General features: G+C 32.2%; 1 protein-coding gene across 11 annotated transcripts in view; it reads left to right on the forward strand.

The window, feature by feature from the left end:
* Positions 1–17,405, forward strand: part of RNF111 (ring finger protein 111) — a 73,656-nt gene that overhangs the window by 20,160 nt on the left and 36,091 nt on the right. For all 11 annotated transcript variants that reach the window (XM_016126865.2, XM_016126864.2, XM_036238619.1 and 8 more), the window contains one exon: positions 9,439–10,331. In XM_016126865.2, coding sequence (XP_015982351.1) covers positions 9,458–10,331 — 874 coding nt within the window. In that variant the 5' untranslated portion in view covers positions 9,439–9,457. The remainder of the gene's footprint in view (positions 1–9,438; positions 10,332–17,405) is intronic.

Below are 17,405 nucleotides of genomic sequence, written 5' to 3' on the forward strand. Positions count from 1 at the left end.
TTGAAGTTAAAAAAAAATTCTTCAATTAAAAATATTTGGCAGTGGTTAGGATGATTTAAAGAACATAGCAGTAGCCTAAAAGCAAAGGCAAGTGGTTTGATTGGTAAAAAAAATTATTGTTTGAAGAGTGTTTACAGAAGAAAGGAATGAGGAGTTTAGTGCAGAGCTTTCTAACTAGTGTAGCATGATTGGATTGCAGGTATGTGGAGATACTGATCCCCTTAGCCCTTAAAGCATCAAGGGAGAGTTCTGGGGTGGCTTATACCCTAGGGCTATGACATCTTATAGAAAGAGAGAACCACCTTATCTACTCTAAATGCTCAAAAGATATAATATTCTGTGTGTGTCATGACGTAAAAAATGGGAAGCACTGATTTATAGAGCTGGCTAGTACTGAGATGTTTTACTGAGTACTTGGTGGTTAGTCAAAATGAGAAGTCAGGAGGGGATAAATAAATAGGAAGGATAGCTTCCAGGGCTTTGCCTTCTCAGATTTTCTGCTCTCTGATTTTGTTACTGTTTCCAAGGGTTTTTTCTTTTTTCTTTTCTTGCTGCCTTACTTTTATGGTGCATACCCTCCAAAACTCTTTTAACTATTCTCTATATTTACTTTGATGGAAGTAATTTATTGACTCTAGCGATTTTATTTTCCTCCAAGTAAATAATGTTAAAATCTATATTTTCTGACTTGGTATTGTAGGCATATTTCTTTTGATTGTCTAACTATTATTTCAAAATCAAAAATCTATCCACGACTTGATTTCTGCATTCTCTTTCCAGTTGACTTTATTTATGACAGTGACTTATGTTTCTTCCAGATATCGAGTCAAGAGGTCTCAGAATTGTCCTTGGCTTGTTTCTTCATTTCTGTTTCTATATTTTATTTCTTTGTCTTAAATGACTCTTACATTTACCTATCCTATCTCATACTTCGCTTTACCCTTCACCTCCTAAAACTGCCCTTTGACTCCCATCACAGCAAAGCTTTCTGCCCGATCTCCCTGACTTTCCCTCTAGTCTATTCCTGTTGACAGCAGCTCAGTTAAATCTTCCTAAATTGTGTTGTTAAGCAGTAACTTATAACTCTTCACTTTTTGATGATTTGACTCCAGTTTATTTTCTCCCACTAAAACACAAAAACAAACACTCCAAACATGATTGCCATTTCTTGCCACCTCTCAGCATTGTTTGAAGTAAAGGGTTTTTTCTTTGCCTACCATCATCACCTTGTACATCATTTGTGGTTTGACTTGGATGGCAACTTCTCTATGAAGCCTTTACCAGAGACACCACCAATTGCTTCTTCTTATGTGATTCTGAATTATTACTTTCATTTGTATCATTATTTATAACATTCTATATTTTGGTTATTTATATTCTGTCATACTTAATTACGAGCTGGACATATACCATGTCAATCAAATTTTTTCATCTTTGTTAGCCCACCAAATTATGTTCCATCTTAGCTATTTCAAAAGTAGATCTGCTTCTCACAAGGATGTGCTTGCTCACTGCTTCATTGAGGTGGTTCTTTTCAAAGAGTTTTGTGTGAGCCACAATAGGTTTTATTTCTGTAGTTTTGATTTTGATTTGTCTTTCAGTATCATTTAACATATATGATTGCTTATTCATAAGAACAAGGCCAAGCAATTTAAAATTATTGACAAGAATTAGTTCAAAATGTTCAGTGTGTTCATGTGAAGATTTAAGATCTTATTTAGCAGTATAGTTTAATTCTACATTTAGCTTGTGCAGATTGTTAAATTTTGAAAAGATATTAGACATATTAAAGCACATATCTTTCCATATTTAAAAATATTAATCGACTTTAAGTTAGCATCTATTGCTTTAAAAAAGAACTCTCAGTTTATTGAGTTCTGGTCTCCAAGGAAACCTAGAGTCTACTTGAAACTCAGTGTTGGAAACTGGATGTTTAAACAACAATAATCTCTAAGAGTAGTTTGTAAATTTGAAGCTTTGAAAGTTGGTCGATTATCTGAAAAAGTATCAAGAAGGAAGGATTGTGGAGGTTTGTTTTCCTTGTACATTATTCTCTGACTTCTTATTGACGCTTTTCAGTTAATCCAACACTAATTACTATGCTTTTAGTGATGGAAGATTTTGTGAATGGTTTGATGATAAGCTATTACTTTCCAAGCATTAAAATTTTTTCATAGAGATAAGTTCAGAAACATGGCTAGATCTGTAGACTAGTATCAATAAGTTAAAGAAAGCATAATTAACTCTCAAATTGGACAACTCCATTGAAATTTGCCAACAGTCATATGCCATCTTTCAGTTTCTACCCTATTCTGTCATTAAGCTGTCAGGATTTAGTGGTCTTTTCTGGTCATTTAGGAGGAACTTTATGCCTAGTTAAGATTTCCATGAAAACCATAGGCGTATATTTGATTTTATAACAATCTGCATTTAACAGTTATGTCCTAGTCCATTGGAAAAATAAAACACATTCTGTTCTGTTTATTTTTATTCCTTTAAAAAAAGTCCTTGTACTTTGATTTCAGAAGTAGCAAGTGATTATTTTATGAAAAATTCAAACCATACAGAAATTTGTAACACAAAAGGTGAAAGAAACTCCTAATCTAGTATTATAAATCTCTTCCCTATAATTTCAATCCCAAACTAAGTGTGTATTTTTCTGTTTTCCCTATGTATATATAAAATAAGTTGTTTTACAGAAAAGATCATATTAGAAAAGCCTTATTTGCAACCTACTTTTAAAAAGTTATCTGTACTTTTTATATTAGTTTGTACAGAACCTACCTTATTTTAAAGACTACTTAGCAGATTATTTTATGGCTATACCCTAAACAAACACTTCTGTTCAAATTTTCCATTTCTTTTCTACCCCCCTCAGTTCATGTAACTGTGCAATTGTTCATAAAACTGTAATAACTCATTATATTTCAATTAATTGTTATTTGAAAGTTCAGTGAACAAAAAAATGAGAAACTAAGTGTGAACTATGAATTTGAAGCAATTTTTAGTTGCATGTATTCAGACTATTCAAAAAATCCAATAGTTTTAAAGGCCTAACATGTCCATGGCGATGGTATTTATGGTTTATATTTTAAAAAATTATGGCTTGCTTCTAATTCGTAACAGCCAGTTTGGAGTCTTTGCTAAGCCAGAAATGAGATGTCTCCAATTAAGAGGATTGTCTTTTACATCGTATTGTACAGTTTTGTAGTTTTTTGCATACAGGCCTTTTGCTTGATTTTTTTTTTTTAGATTTTCTTGATAGAATATATTTTATGTAATAGATAATTAGCAATATTTTTGTATTTCGTAATTCACATTACAGTGTAAATTCCAGAGTCCCAAAATGTTTCATACCAGAAATGTTAGACATTTGTGTACTGTTCCTTATGATTTGTAGTACTGCCTTTCTAACCAGTTGAAACTGACTCCCAGATTCTTAGGCTTGCCAGGATAGATACACCCTTCGTTTTGCTACTGGCTCTGATAATAACACAATCATGGCTAGAGCAGTAGACTATAATATACTGAACTCCACCCAGTTTGTACTGATAGACCTAAATATATGTTAGATGTTTTTTTCTTTGATGACTAATACGTAGGGATTTTAGAATATTTTAAACAAGATAAACAAGAATAATCGTTTATTGAGTAATAAAAACCTGTTACTTGAGAGATGTTTATCTTTTTCTTAAAGTAGAATATGTAGTATTACAAATTAGGGAGCTGAAACATCCAGTTCCCCAAACTTCAGTCCTCCATAGTAGAGGAGAGTCTATAGAATTATTTGCTTCATAGGTTTTGTCCCAAAGAAACTTAGTCCTTTATTTCTATACTTTAAGGTTCTATAGAAACTGTTGTTTTTATGCCCTTCTTTGACTCTAAGGATTTCATTTATTTCTAGGCATAAAGGAAGGTCTTAAACATTATGTCTTATGTATGTAACTGTTCCTCTAGAAAAGACAATAATAATAGCCATGATGCCAAGTACTTGGCTAGGTACTCTCATTTAACCTTTACAGTAACTTTACAAGGTAGATACTGTTACTATACTGATTGTATAGATGAGGAACAGTTGTAGAAAGTTTAAGTAATCTGCCCAAGGGTATACAGCTAGTTAGGGGCAGAGTCAAGACTTGAACCCAGACCTTTTTAATATACTAATGAATGACACTTAGCTTTGCTTGACTGTTTTTACTCCTTTTTGCCAGTGATCCCATCTAAATGTGGAAAATCACCTTGTTTATCACAGTATCTTTTGAATATTTCATTTTCCATAACATTTTCCCATTCTCAGATTTGCTATAGCTTCTTTGGTCCATTTTCTTTAGTGGTTTGGTCAGTCAGCTGGTTTTCTACCCTAAGTTATTTCAGGTCAAGTTTGTACTCAGGAGGGACAAAGACTCTTCATTCACAGAGTAAGCCTTAGCTGGTGATAAGTCAAACCATGTTAAAGTCTCTAAATGTAAGCATGATGCTCTCTGTTTTTCAATTCCCCTTTACCTTCTCAGAGGAGAAAATAGTGATCCTGGGCAGACCTTTTTAAGGCACATTTCAGTGTGATAGTTCTAGACTTTATTGTACTATACCTTTAATCCTTTTAATACTGTGGGCAATAATACCCAGCACAACATGGAGTGCAAGATGTCTCTGAATCTCCTCACATGGCTATCCCATGTTCACTTCCTCTCAAGTCATTGCCCCTTTGGATATCTATTTAAGTTAAAGGGTATAGTGAACATCTTTGAACTTCGGTCTCAATCTCTTCACTCTCCATGTAAATTATTCTTAATTCAATGAATTTTAAATGCAACCATAAGATTAACTGCATAACAGCAAATAATAGGACACTCCCCGATTATATCAGCATAGAGCCATCTAGTGAGGCTCCCTGTCCTTTTTCCTCTCTACTCAGAGGGTTATTAAGATTTTACTTTGGTTCTAAGAAAAGGAAGGAGAAATTCTGAGCAGCTTAACATAGAACTATGAACAAATCTACAGTGTTCTGGAGGATGAATCTTTGAAGGTGAAGAAAACTGGAATGCTGTGATTTTTATCTTGGAAGTCCCTTACACTATCCTATTTTTTTCTATGCTCCGATTATAACTATACTTCCTCTTTTAGAACTTTTAGTGAGTTATCTGTAATTATTTGTTTCATTTTGATTCTCTTGGTCAACAAGAATTCAAATATGTCTTTTAATAATAGCTAATAGTCTATCTTCTGAACTTTATTGTCTAATCAGGATAGGTTGCCCCAACCATTGGTCTTTTTTCACGTTTTTATTTCATATCTAGCCGCCTAAAAGAAGTTGAGTTTAAGTCTTGGCAGTTTAATAATAGTTATTCTGAGTATAACTTTCTTCTTTCTACCAGGTATCAGTCTTCAGGTTATTTACTATTTGCTAAGTTTATCAAGTTTTGTCTCTCCTTTTTATTAGTGTCCTCCTGTACCTGTAAGAGCAAAAATCTCTCTTTAAGAAATTCAGTTTATTTCGAGTACTTTGCTAATCTAGTTATGAGCCCAGAATAATGCCTATTGAGGGGAAAGATATCTTTCTTCCTAATGAAATTTTCTTTGACTATTCAAAATAGGTAACAAAGCATATTGTCCATACTATCTAGCTGTAAGTAGCGGTGGTTATAAAGCCTTTATGTAGTAGGAGAGACTATTCTCTCAGGGACTTGATTATTCTTAAACAGATACATAGTAAAACAAATACTAGTAAAAGAATTAAAAATTTAAAACATGCCCTAAGTAAAATACCTGTGGTACAAACATTAATTTTTTCCACTTCACTACATGAGAAAAGATAAACAGTAGATATATTTCTAGTTCATTTTCTGATAATCTCAAACTTTTATAGAAAAATGCAAAACCATCTTATGGATTTCTTTTAAAATCTTGTTCCTTTAGCATTCTATAAAATTAACCATCAAATTTTTATTAAGTGTGTTTATCATTGATAGTGAAGGTTCATATTAATAAAAATGACTGTTTCTAAATCACTTTAGAGGTAGAGTTCCTCAAAGTTGTATCAGTAATCTTAATGGGTTTTTACCCCCCCTTGTGCTCACATATACTTAATTCGTAATTTATTTTGCCAAATCCTAACTCTAATTTTTGTTTTAGAAATAAGCATGTTTAGCTTTTTTGCTTTTTTCATGTAAGGTTTACTGCTAGTGGTTCTGCACTGTCAGGAGTAATTGGTAGGCTGCCACCATGACATAGCAATAAAATGATTGGATCAAACCAGTACAAAGTGGGTCTAGTATTAAGGTCTCAGTATTGAAATAATATATAATAGCAAAGCAGTCATAATGTATATCTACTACATAACTTGTCTCCTTTGTAAATTAGAGCAGCCAGTAATTTTTATGGAAATAAAAGACTAGATTATGATTTTTTCAAATAGCATCATATTTCAGAAAATTTTTTATTGGTCATTTAGGTTAGTTTTGCTGCCTTTTTTAGTTTAAAAAAATGTATTGATATTTATTTCTTTTTGTGAGCTTACTCTTTTCAGTTCAGAGTAGAGCATGAATTTGTACTCCCTTAGTGGGACCATCTCAGGTAATACAGGGTATTAATTTTGCATTTAATGACTGCATGACATAACTCAGAGAACAGTTACTGGTGTACAGACACACACACCATACCATACAACACCTCTCTTCCTTATTCCCTTCCCCTACGTTCCACTTGGGCAGGAAAAAAACATAACCAAAACCCAGAGCAAAGTTAACCATAAAGAGTTCATTGTTTTGGCTTTGGGGCATAAACTGATGGAAGAGAAATTGAATTTAGTAAATTATGCTATGAATCATTTCTTTGTAAATTCACTTATGGATTCCTGTTCCCAGAATTTATCTGTCCTTTGGCAAGTTTTCATTGCCTCTTAGGATCTCCATTACCAAGACCAAGAGGATGACTTTGTAGTTAAGGATGAGGAGGCTAAAACTGTTGTGTTTTTTTTTTCCCTTCAGTGTATAAAGACTTTTCTTAGAGATTGAACTCAACACAATTCCTGGGAGACATCGACTCCTGGAAGAATCTAAGATTTTTTGAAGTGATTCTTTTGATGCTGATCAAAAGAGGATTGCATAGTTACCTGATACTTGCCCTTTAGACTTTTTTGCAACAACTTTATTGAGATATAAGTCACATATCATACATTTCTCCCTTTTTAAGTGTACAAGTCAGTGGTTTTTAGAATGTTCACAGAGTTGAACAGTCATCACCACAATCAATTTTAAAACTTTTTCAGTTCACTGAAAATAAACCTGTACTCTTTGGCTATCACACCTCATTCCTCTTATTCCCCAGTGCTAGGCAGTCAGTAACTACTTTCTCTATTAAGTTGCCTATTATGGACATTTCTTATAAAAGTAGTCGTAATATGTGGTTTTTGTGACTGGTTTCTTTTACTTAGCATTTTTGAGGTTCATATATTGTAGCATGACTCAGTATTCATTTCTTTTGATTACTGAGTAATAATCCATTGTATGGATTTATTCATCAGTTGATGGACATCTGTGTTTACACTATTTGGCTGTTATGACTAATAGTGTTATGAATATTTGTGTGTGAGTTTTCACGTGGATGTATGTTTTCATTTCTATCGGGTATGTCTAGGAGTAGAGTTGCTGGATCATATGGTAACTCCGTAATCTTTTGAGGAACTGCCAAACTGCTTTCTAAAGTGGCTACACCATTTTACATTTCCTACCAGCAGTGCACAAAGGTTCCTTGCCAGCACTTATCATCTGTATTTTTTATTATAGCCATCCTACTCGGCCCCCTTGAATCTTAAATCACATGTGCTTGTGCTTATCATTGTGACTTGTTTTTTCTTGCATTTAATTATGGTGATCCATGCTTGACTGTCTACCTCTTGTAATTTGTTCTGTGCCCATATGGTTTTTTCACTCATGGTTTTGTTCCTCCTTTACTACTGATCTTGCTGAACTCCAGACAGGGCTTGGTGGCTCATCTTGGATATAGCACTGCTTACCCTTGGATATAGCACTGCTTACTCTTGTAAATAAAATAATAACAATAGAAGATAGAGGTTTGATAACTTTGTATAAAAATAGAATGTTTCATCTTTTACTGTTTTAATAATAGTTATCTGTTGTAATAATAGTTATATACTAAAGTAAAGTAAGAGACCTGTGAAGTTATATATTCCTATAACTGTCATTTGTAGAGAAGGAAAAACTTTCTACTAAACATCTATCTTTTCCCCTCCTTTCAGAAGGTGGGTTAGAAGTGCATGTTAAGTACAAAACTAATCTATGATGTTAAAAGTTAGAATAGTGGTTACCATTCCTGGTGGGTGAAGTGCCTGGAAGGGGATTTCTGTAGTGCTGGTTATCTTATGTTTCTTGATCTTGGAGCTAATTACATAGATGTGTTCATTTTGTTGAGAGTTCATTAAGCTGTAAACTTAGAATATATGTGTCTGTCTTATACTTCAATAAAAATTTAAGGTAAAAATGTTAATGTTGTTAAATCATATTTTGTACTAGTAAAGCTCTTCATTTGTCACATCAACCACCTTTCAATGAATATGTTCCATTTTGAGTCAGTATATTTACTACTTTTATATTATCATATTCTTGTATGTACATTGCTTTGATGTAGATGCTTTAATTGCAAGTCACCTTGTTCAGTTTTAATTTCAGATTTTGAATGAGTTAGAAGATAGAGGTTTGATAACACTTAGATTAGTTGTAGGAAGTTTGATTTTATGTTCTGTGCTGCTTTAACTGAATAATATTCATCAGCTCACAGTAGTGGCTTGAGTCTTCCTGTATATAAAACTTCTGAAAAGCAGTTGTTATACCTACTGTTTTTCAATGAGTTTAGATTCTCATTAGAAATTAAAGTAGTATGAAGGAAGAAGGAACCATGGGAAAGGGAAGCTGTATTCATACTGGTTCATTATTTGTAGTAATCCATCAAACATAGTAACTGTATAGATATACAGAAATATTTAATATAATTACCGCTTTAAAATGTGATACTGGGAGAAAACCATTGTAGCCTCATCTGAATCTTTTGACTTCTAATCCTTTTATCTATTTTATTATAACAGGTTTTGAGAAAATCGTTTGATTTTAACCTAATGTGTGTGTTATATAGTTAAAGGTAGGAAGATAGTAAGATCAGTTTTTGGTTAACAGAAGTTTTCAAGTAGGTTTATGTTCTGTGATCTTTACTGTATTTCTAAAAATTGGGTATAGGTGTAGATGTAACAGAAAAATATTTTATAGGAATAGGAAAATGATTCATTATAGCCATTTTATATCCTGATGAGGAAAGGCAGTTCTCCCCTTTTACAGGGATGTTCTCTGTGAAATCTGAGAACTATTCAATTAAATAGTATAATAAAACATATTAACAATCTTTTTAATATCTAATTGTGTCTTCTAGGCTTTCCTTAAAGTTTCCCATGTCTCAATGGACTCCTGAATATAACAAGCTGTATACTATAAAAGTGGATATGAAGAGTGAGATTCCTTCTGATGCGCCAAAGACACAGGAGAGTCTAAAAGGGATCCTCTTACATCCAGAGCCCATTGGGGCAGCCAAAAGTTTTCCTACAGGGGTTGAGATGATTAATAGTAAAGTGGGGAATGAATTCTCTCATTTGTGTGATGATTCTCAAAAACAAGAAAAGGACATGAATGGTAACCAACAAGAGCAAGAAAAAAGTGTTGTGAGGAAAAAACGCAAAAGCCAGCAGGCTGGCCCTTCATATATGCAAAATTGTGTTAAAGAGAACCAGGGAATATTAGGATTGAGGCAACACCTAGAAACACCAAGTGATGAAGATAATGATTCCTCTTTTAGTGATTGTCTTTCTTCTCCTTCATCTAGTCTGCATTTTGGAGATTCTGATACTGTGACTTCGGATGAGGATAAAGGAGTCTCTGTAAGACATTCCCAGGCTATTTTAAGTGCTAAAAGTAGAACTCATAATGCACGGTCCCAAAAGTGGCCTCCGACTGAGACAGAATCCGTTTCAGGATTGTTAATGAAAAGACCCTGTTTTCATAGCAGTTCATTAAGGAGACTTCCATGCAGAAAGAGATTTGTAAAAAATAATTCCTCACAGAGGACACAGAAACAAAAAGAGAGGATATTAATGCAGAGGAAAAAACGAGAAGTGTTAGCTCGAAGAAAATATGCCTTGCTCCCGAGTTCTAGTAGTTCCAGTGAAAATGACCTCAGCAGTGAATCCTCTTCCAGTTCATCAACTGAAGGAGAAGATTTGTTTGTTTCTGCCAGTGAAAACCACCAAAACAATCCAGCTGTTCCCTCAGGTAAAAATGTTTCTTAAATTGAGTAAACCATGGAAGCTATTGTATTGTGCTTATGCTTATTTTCTTCTACATTTTAGTGATTTCATTGTAATTAAAAGGAATATGAGGCTCTATTGACTTTTATTTTAAGCCATATAATTAAATTACCAGCTATATTATTAAACCATGGCTCCAGTTTTAAGATACAAATTTTAAAATTTTCTAATATTTTAAATGGAAAAATTTTAGTTTCTTATTTTTCTGACAATTACACGCAGGATTTTTTCTCTTTATTTAGAAAATAATTTTCACCATTTTATACATATTTTATGAGGTATTGATTTATGGTATGATTTTTTCCCTGTAGTACTTCTTTAGTATGTTTAACTTTTATGAATACTTTTTCAGACAGATGTGTGATGGATTTCTTTTACATTCAACCACAGTAAGAGCAATTCTAGTCACTAAAAAAGACTGCTTAATATTATTTTTAAGTGCCTTATTATTGTTTATTATTACCTTGTTATGTTCTTTATAAGTAAAAAATAGTTTCAAGTATTTGAGAGGTAACCTATTCTTATAACAGAACACAAACTTTTAGTGACAGTACTCAGTAGAGCATATGATTAATCGGCTAAAATTGAATTGATAGAGGATTAGGTTGACTGAGCTCTCCTTGTCCCCCCAATAACATTTAACTAGAATAAGTTTATGTACAGACAGCCTCTGAAGTATAAGTATGTTCCATATATACCATTTTTACTGTTGTAATTTAAAAGAAGTTGGTGAAGTGAGTATTGAGGAATAAAATCAGAACTGAGAGAAAAGATTAATTTCCTGTGACAGGACAAGGAACTGGTGGGTGATAGGAAGAACTTTTCAAAGAGCTTGCTGGTCTGTTGTGCAGATACGCCATTTCTTCCTCTCTCTTTTCTCCTTTTCTGTGGGTTCCTTCCTTTTCCAAGACTCCCTCCCTTTCCTTTTCTATTTCTATTTTTCTATAACTCTGAAATTAGTAACTTTGTTCTTAATATCAGTCTTAGCCATGTTTAGTTCTTTTTTTAACCTAACCAAACATTGTTTTAAAAAGAGTTCATTGAGATCACAGTACAGCTGGGAGGAGGTTACAGCAACTATTTCCTGAGGTCTTAAGAGGGAGGTGAGACTAGGAATTGTCTTGGTTTGTTGTCACATTTCACATTTTTTCTCGGTTGGTGTTTTGAAAGAGGGATCAGCAGAGCCCAATTTCTGCTTGAAGTCAATGAGGCAGGATGTTTGGTGATGTGAAGCAGAAGTTCAAAGGAGCTGATATTTGTAGGAGGCGTGAGAGTTAAGAGTTAATGTAGTTCAGTATCAGTTTCTAGGAGGAAAAGAATCCATATTTTGTCAAATATTCAAGATAAATGCAAACTCTATAATTCATTTTTAAGTCTTGTTTGATACTCATGATGTTTTATACATGTGGTGGTTTATTATTTTTCCTGGTAGAAACACATTATTTCATCTACATTATTTTTAAACATTATTCTTAAATGTTTGTCTCTGGGAATACAAATCCAAAAATTGAGAAACCAAGTACTCCTGATGTTTTCTGGTTTCTAGACCAGCGTTTTGTTTTAAACTAGCTTTTTTCTTTAAAAATAATGATTTAATAACAAATGGTATGGAATTTTAAAAGTACTAAAATAAAAAGTTAATCTCTTCTTAGGCCTCAGTCTTATTAGCCAGAAGTAATATTAAAAAATTGAAAGCAAATGTAAGGGTAAATAATCGAATTTTTAAAATATCAGTATGTATAGTTATTTTTTAAAACAGCTGCATAGTATTCCCTTTGTATGGCTGTTCCGTAATTTACTTAACCAACTTTTGTTGATAAGGTATTTGCTACATTGAACAACCTTGTACACACATTTTTGCACAGCTTTGCAAGCATCTCTTAAGGAGTAATTTCTAAAAATATATCAGAAGGTATATGTATTTAACAGTTTGCTAGCAGTTATTACTAGAATACCCTCCAAGGAGTTTGCATCAAATTCCTGTATCACTTAATAGTGGATGATGTCATGATGATAATAAAAATACCTAGCATTTGTTGGGCATTTACTCTATGCTGGTAATGTTCTAAGTATTTTATGTTTATTCTCATTTGATCCAGCACTCTCATGAGGTGGATTCTATTATCATCCCAATGTTATAGATGAAACATTTGGAAAACCACTTTAGAATTTATATTCAGAACAGTAAAACTGAAATATTGATGGGACTTAGCTCTGTTATCAAGAAATCTCAACTTTCAAAAAATTGACTTCCTTAGATTCTTAAGAGATGAGGTTTTCTTCTAGATATAATTATAGTGCTGGCTTTCTGACTCCAAGTCCAGTATATTTTAGTGTGTGTTAGGAGTTAGGAGAGAGTTGGAATATCTCAACTGTTAAATAGATTTATCTACTAAACTTTAATAATGTGACTTGTCTAGATATTAGTTATTGTGGAGTTACTGAGACAACTTTTTCATACACTATTTATCAACACGTCTTGGCTGTTGCTGTAGTGAACTGATGGAAAGAATGTTTTCCATGTTAGATATTTTGTTATATCAAACTCTAAGGCACAAGAGTTGTAGATAATTAACTGGTTTTACCAAGACACCTAAGAATGAGTTATGTTAGTCAGTAATTTACATTGTATAACAAATTCATTTGCTGTAATCAGTAGATTTCTGGGAATTCCCTGTTTTCCTCTTGCTTCATCATTAATTGCATTTTAAATTTATTAGGACTCTATTCATAAAGTCAGAAAGCCAAGTGATGTGCAGCTTGTGTTGTTAGACGTTGAATTATTCCCTGTTGCCAGTTCAGAACTTATTCATCTTGTTTTGTTCCTGATAATATTTGCCAAGAACTTTAGATATTTTAAAATAAACTAATAGAAGCTAAGTTTGAGAGTAGAAGTTAATTTTAGTGTCATATTTGTCATCTGTTCGGTGAGCCTTATCTGAACTGGTGCTTAAAATTTTATTTTATAGTGCTAAAGCATTTGATTTCCCAATTGTGGATATGATAAACTCCTTATTTACTTTTTAATTAGTTAAGTATTTATACATTATATTTCCTCCAGATTTGAAGGAAATGTAATACCATATATATGCCCCCAAATAAGAGAGCCTAAATATATCAGTCCTGTTTTCCTTCTGAGGAGGCTACCTTGAAATAGACACTTTCAGGGCTATAGTTAAAATAGTCTTATAATGAAATTACTAATTGATTTGCATATATAAAATGTTGAATAATGATAATTTATATCACCTTAGTACCCACATTTTCTATTAATAATTATATTAATAATTATATTCACACAGTTAGGCATTTAGACATCAGCGACATGGTAATTGCTAGAATTATTTTTTGTTATCAGTTTTCAAGAGTATATCATCCTCATCCACTTTGTGAGAGAGAGCACTTGCTGACTCCATGAGTGATGTTATCTGTGGAAATTTTCTCAAACTAGAGATCCCATTTTACCTTATATGAGGACTAAGAAATCTATTTCCTATTTTTTTTAAGCCCAATAGTTGTATATTTTTATTTAAAACTTAAAAAATTATCCAATACCTGTATATTCATTTTTTCCAAGTGCACTGTATACTGTATTGACTTAAATGTTTTGAAAGTTTCATTAAGAATATAACCAACCCTTGTAATTGTGAATTCTTAATAGGAATTATGTCTAAATCTGTGAATTTTCTCCTTTTCCAGAACTAACATTGATAGTTATTTTTTGTTATTTTTATATGAAAATTTTCACACATAAAAATGAAGGTATACCGTTGACTCCTCCATATTCATAATCCAGTTTCAGTTTTTGGCATTATTTCATTTCTTGACTCTCACTCCCCACCAACCCCCAGAGAATTTCAGAGCAGTTTCTAGACATTGTACCGTTTAATTTGTTTTATACACTGCGTATTTCCTACAAATTGTTAGCTAGATCTAAAAGCTTGGTTCAGGTTCAGTTCAGCAACATTTCCTCGGTGGTGCTGTGTACTTTGAAATCGATTAGAGGATTCAGATGATCCACCATAAAGTCTCCATCGACATATCATGTAATATTTTTTAACAGTTTTGATGATCTTGCCTAGATCCATTATTTCATTAGAGGGTGCAAAATGTTGACTTTCTAATTCTTTCATTCTGCTTACATTTACTAATTGAAGTTCTTCTGTAATTAAGGAAGAGTTCTTCCTTCATTAACTAATTGGTTACTCTGAAATGTAGTCCATATAAGAAAGGCAAGATGAATGCTTGATTTTATACCTTTTTTTTTTTTAACTACTTTTCAGTGCGAATTGATATTCTAACAATATCCAAAGAAGTTTTTAATTTTAAAGTATCATCATGAACTCATAAATTTTAACATAGTATGTTGCAATCTTTTTCTTTTTGATGCTCAAATAGTCTCATCTTGACCAGTGGGGAGCATATTTGAGTTGGGTCTTTTTGATACCACCCCAGTAGTTTTTGATAACTTCCCCAGTAGTTTCCTTTTTGATACTACCCCAGTAGTTTTTGATAACTTCCTTACTCTCTGAAACAAGATGGTCCAAATTCATTCTTTACATTTCCTGCTCCAAGCTTGGAAACAGCGATTTCTTTAAGTATTCCTGATTTCCTTTTATTTAGAGGCTATTTGGAGGCTATAAACTAGAAATTAACATGTTCATTGTTCTACTGGGTTGTCATTGCTTTTTAGCCTTTTTTTTCATGGACAAAGTTAGGAATGTAGAGATTTTAGAAAGAAGTAATTAAATAATTTATATGAATGTTTCTATTCAGAGTTTAGGATTAGGGTTTTTATGTAAGTTTATGTTTTGTATTTGGAGCTCTTTACTCCTACATTGTTCTGTACATACTATAAATACACATAAACATTTATAACAATATAAATGAAAATATTTACAATTTAATTTTAATGAATATAAGACTTTTTGTGTGATTTCTTTTTGGTCTTGGCCAATTTTATGTGTGGTTATTCCATCAATTTAGTATGCATTTGGGTTCATTATTTACTTTTTTCTGAGGTTTTTTTTTTAATGAAATTTATTAAAAATTTTAATTTTGCCTTTTAATTATGTTAAACATTTACCTGGTTCCAAAGTCAAACTTAAACAAGATATATTCAATGAGGTCTAGTTTTTTACCTCTGCACCCCTTTTCCTATTTTTCTCCACTGTAGATAACCATTTTTATTCATTTTTTTGTTTTGGTTGGTATTCCATTTTTTTCTGTTCAAAAATATAAGCAAAAATGTATATATACTCTTCTATTCCCCATCTCTTACCTAAAAAGTATCTCTTGATTTTTTTCAGTTAACAATATGTATAATTATTAGAGAAATATTATGGAGGAATAAAAGTATATATAAGAGATATAAAGGATGTATGTACTTTCATTCTTCTTGTCACTACTTTTTATTCCTCCTTTTTTTTTTTTTTTTTTTACAACTTCATAGTACCTCATTGTATAGTTAGTTATACCATAGTCCAACTCTGTACAGCTGTTCATCCTTTTGATGAACAATTTGCTGACATTTGCTATTACAAATAGCACTGCAATGAATTGTTATTTTGTATATGTCATTTAATATTTTTGCCATCATATCTTTGGGATAGAATTCTAATGGGATTGTTGAGTCAAAGATAAATGCATATGTATTTTTTAAAAATAGGGCCGAATTTCTCTCTATGGGGATTATAACCGTTTTGGATGCCCACCACCAGTGTGTGGGTGCCTGTTTTCCCAAAATTCTTCTAATAGAAGTTGTTGTCAGATATTAGTTTTTTTGGTCCACCTGATAGGTAAGAAATAGTATGTCTATATATTTTTCTTTTCTTTTTTTATGAATAATGTTGCATATCTTTTCATATATTTAAAGTCATTTGCATTTGTTTTCTTGTGATCATCTGTTCAAATCTTTTTGCCTGTTTCTTTTTTTTTTTAAATCAGCATTTTGGTCATTGTTCTTCCATCTATTATAAGAAACGTTTGTATTTTAGACATATAAATTCTGTATAATAACATATTTTCACTAAATTTGTCTTTACTTTGCTATATACTTTTTTTACCATGCTAAACATTTTTTTGGTTAGTTACATTTAATCAACCTTTATCTTTACTATTTCTGGGTTTCAAATCATAATTAGGAAAATTTTCCCCCCTCCGAATCTATAAGGAAACTAACTCATTTTTTTTTATAGCTCTTGTATTGTTTACTTTTTTTTGTATTTAAACCTCAGATGTTTATCTTCATGTGCAGTATGAAGAATGGATCCAGTTTTTTTATGTGACCCTGCAGATGTTCCAAAACAAATAATTAAAAATTTTATTTTTCCTGTTGACTGGTGGCCTTTGTCATATGTTAAATTTCCATAGATATGTGGATCTGTTTTTAGAATTGTCATTCTTGTTCATAGGTATAGGTATTTAGGCACTAGAAGTACACTTTTAATTATAGACTCTTGTGTATTTTCCTGGTTATTCTTGCTTGTTTATTCTTCTAAGTAAATTTATAATCAACATGTTTATCTGAGGATGATGGTAGTGGAGAGACACATGATGATATTTTTATCAGGATTGTTGTAGGCTAAGTTAGAGTGAACTGACATCTTAAGGATTTGGGGTATTCCTACTCCAGAATACGGCATGTCTACATTTGTTGAAGTCTAGTTTAGTATCTTGCAGGGAATGCTTTTTAGTTGCTGCCGTTGTTGTTTTTAACAGTTTTATTGGTGTACAGTTAACCTAGCACAAAATTCATCCAGTGTAAGTGTACAGGTCAATGAGTTCAGTAAATTTAGAGTTGTGCACTCATCACCACAAAACAGTTTTGGACATTTCTGTTAATCCTGATAGCTCTCTGCTGTTTGTTTGTAACTAGCACCAACATGTTGAGTAGCTGTAGAACTGTGATATAGTTTATTTAAAGAGTATGAGCTTTGGAATTGGAATTAGGTTTGAATTCCAAGTATTGCTGACTGTCTGATTAACAAATCATTTACACTTTCTAAGTGTAAGTTTTTTGATGGAGGTGGACATGCAG

This window comes from Rousettus aegyptiacus, unplaced genomic scaffold (assembly GCF_014176215.1).
Source record: "Rousettus aegyptiacus isolate mRouAeg1 unplaced genomic scaffold, mRouAeg1.p scaffold_m13_p_3, whole genome shotgun sequence".
Classification (NCBI taxonomy): domain Eukaryota; kingdom Metazoa; phylum Chordata; class Mammalia; order Chiroptera; family Pteropodidae; genus Rousettus; species Rousettus aegyptiacus.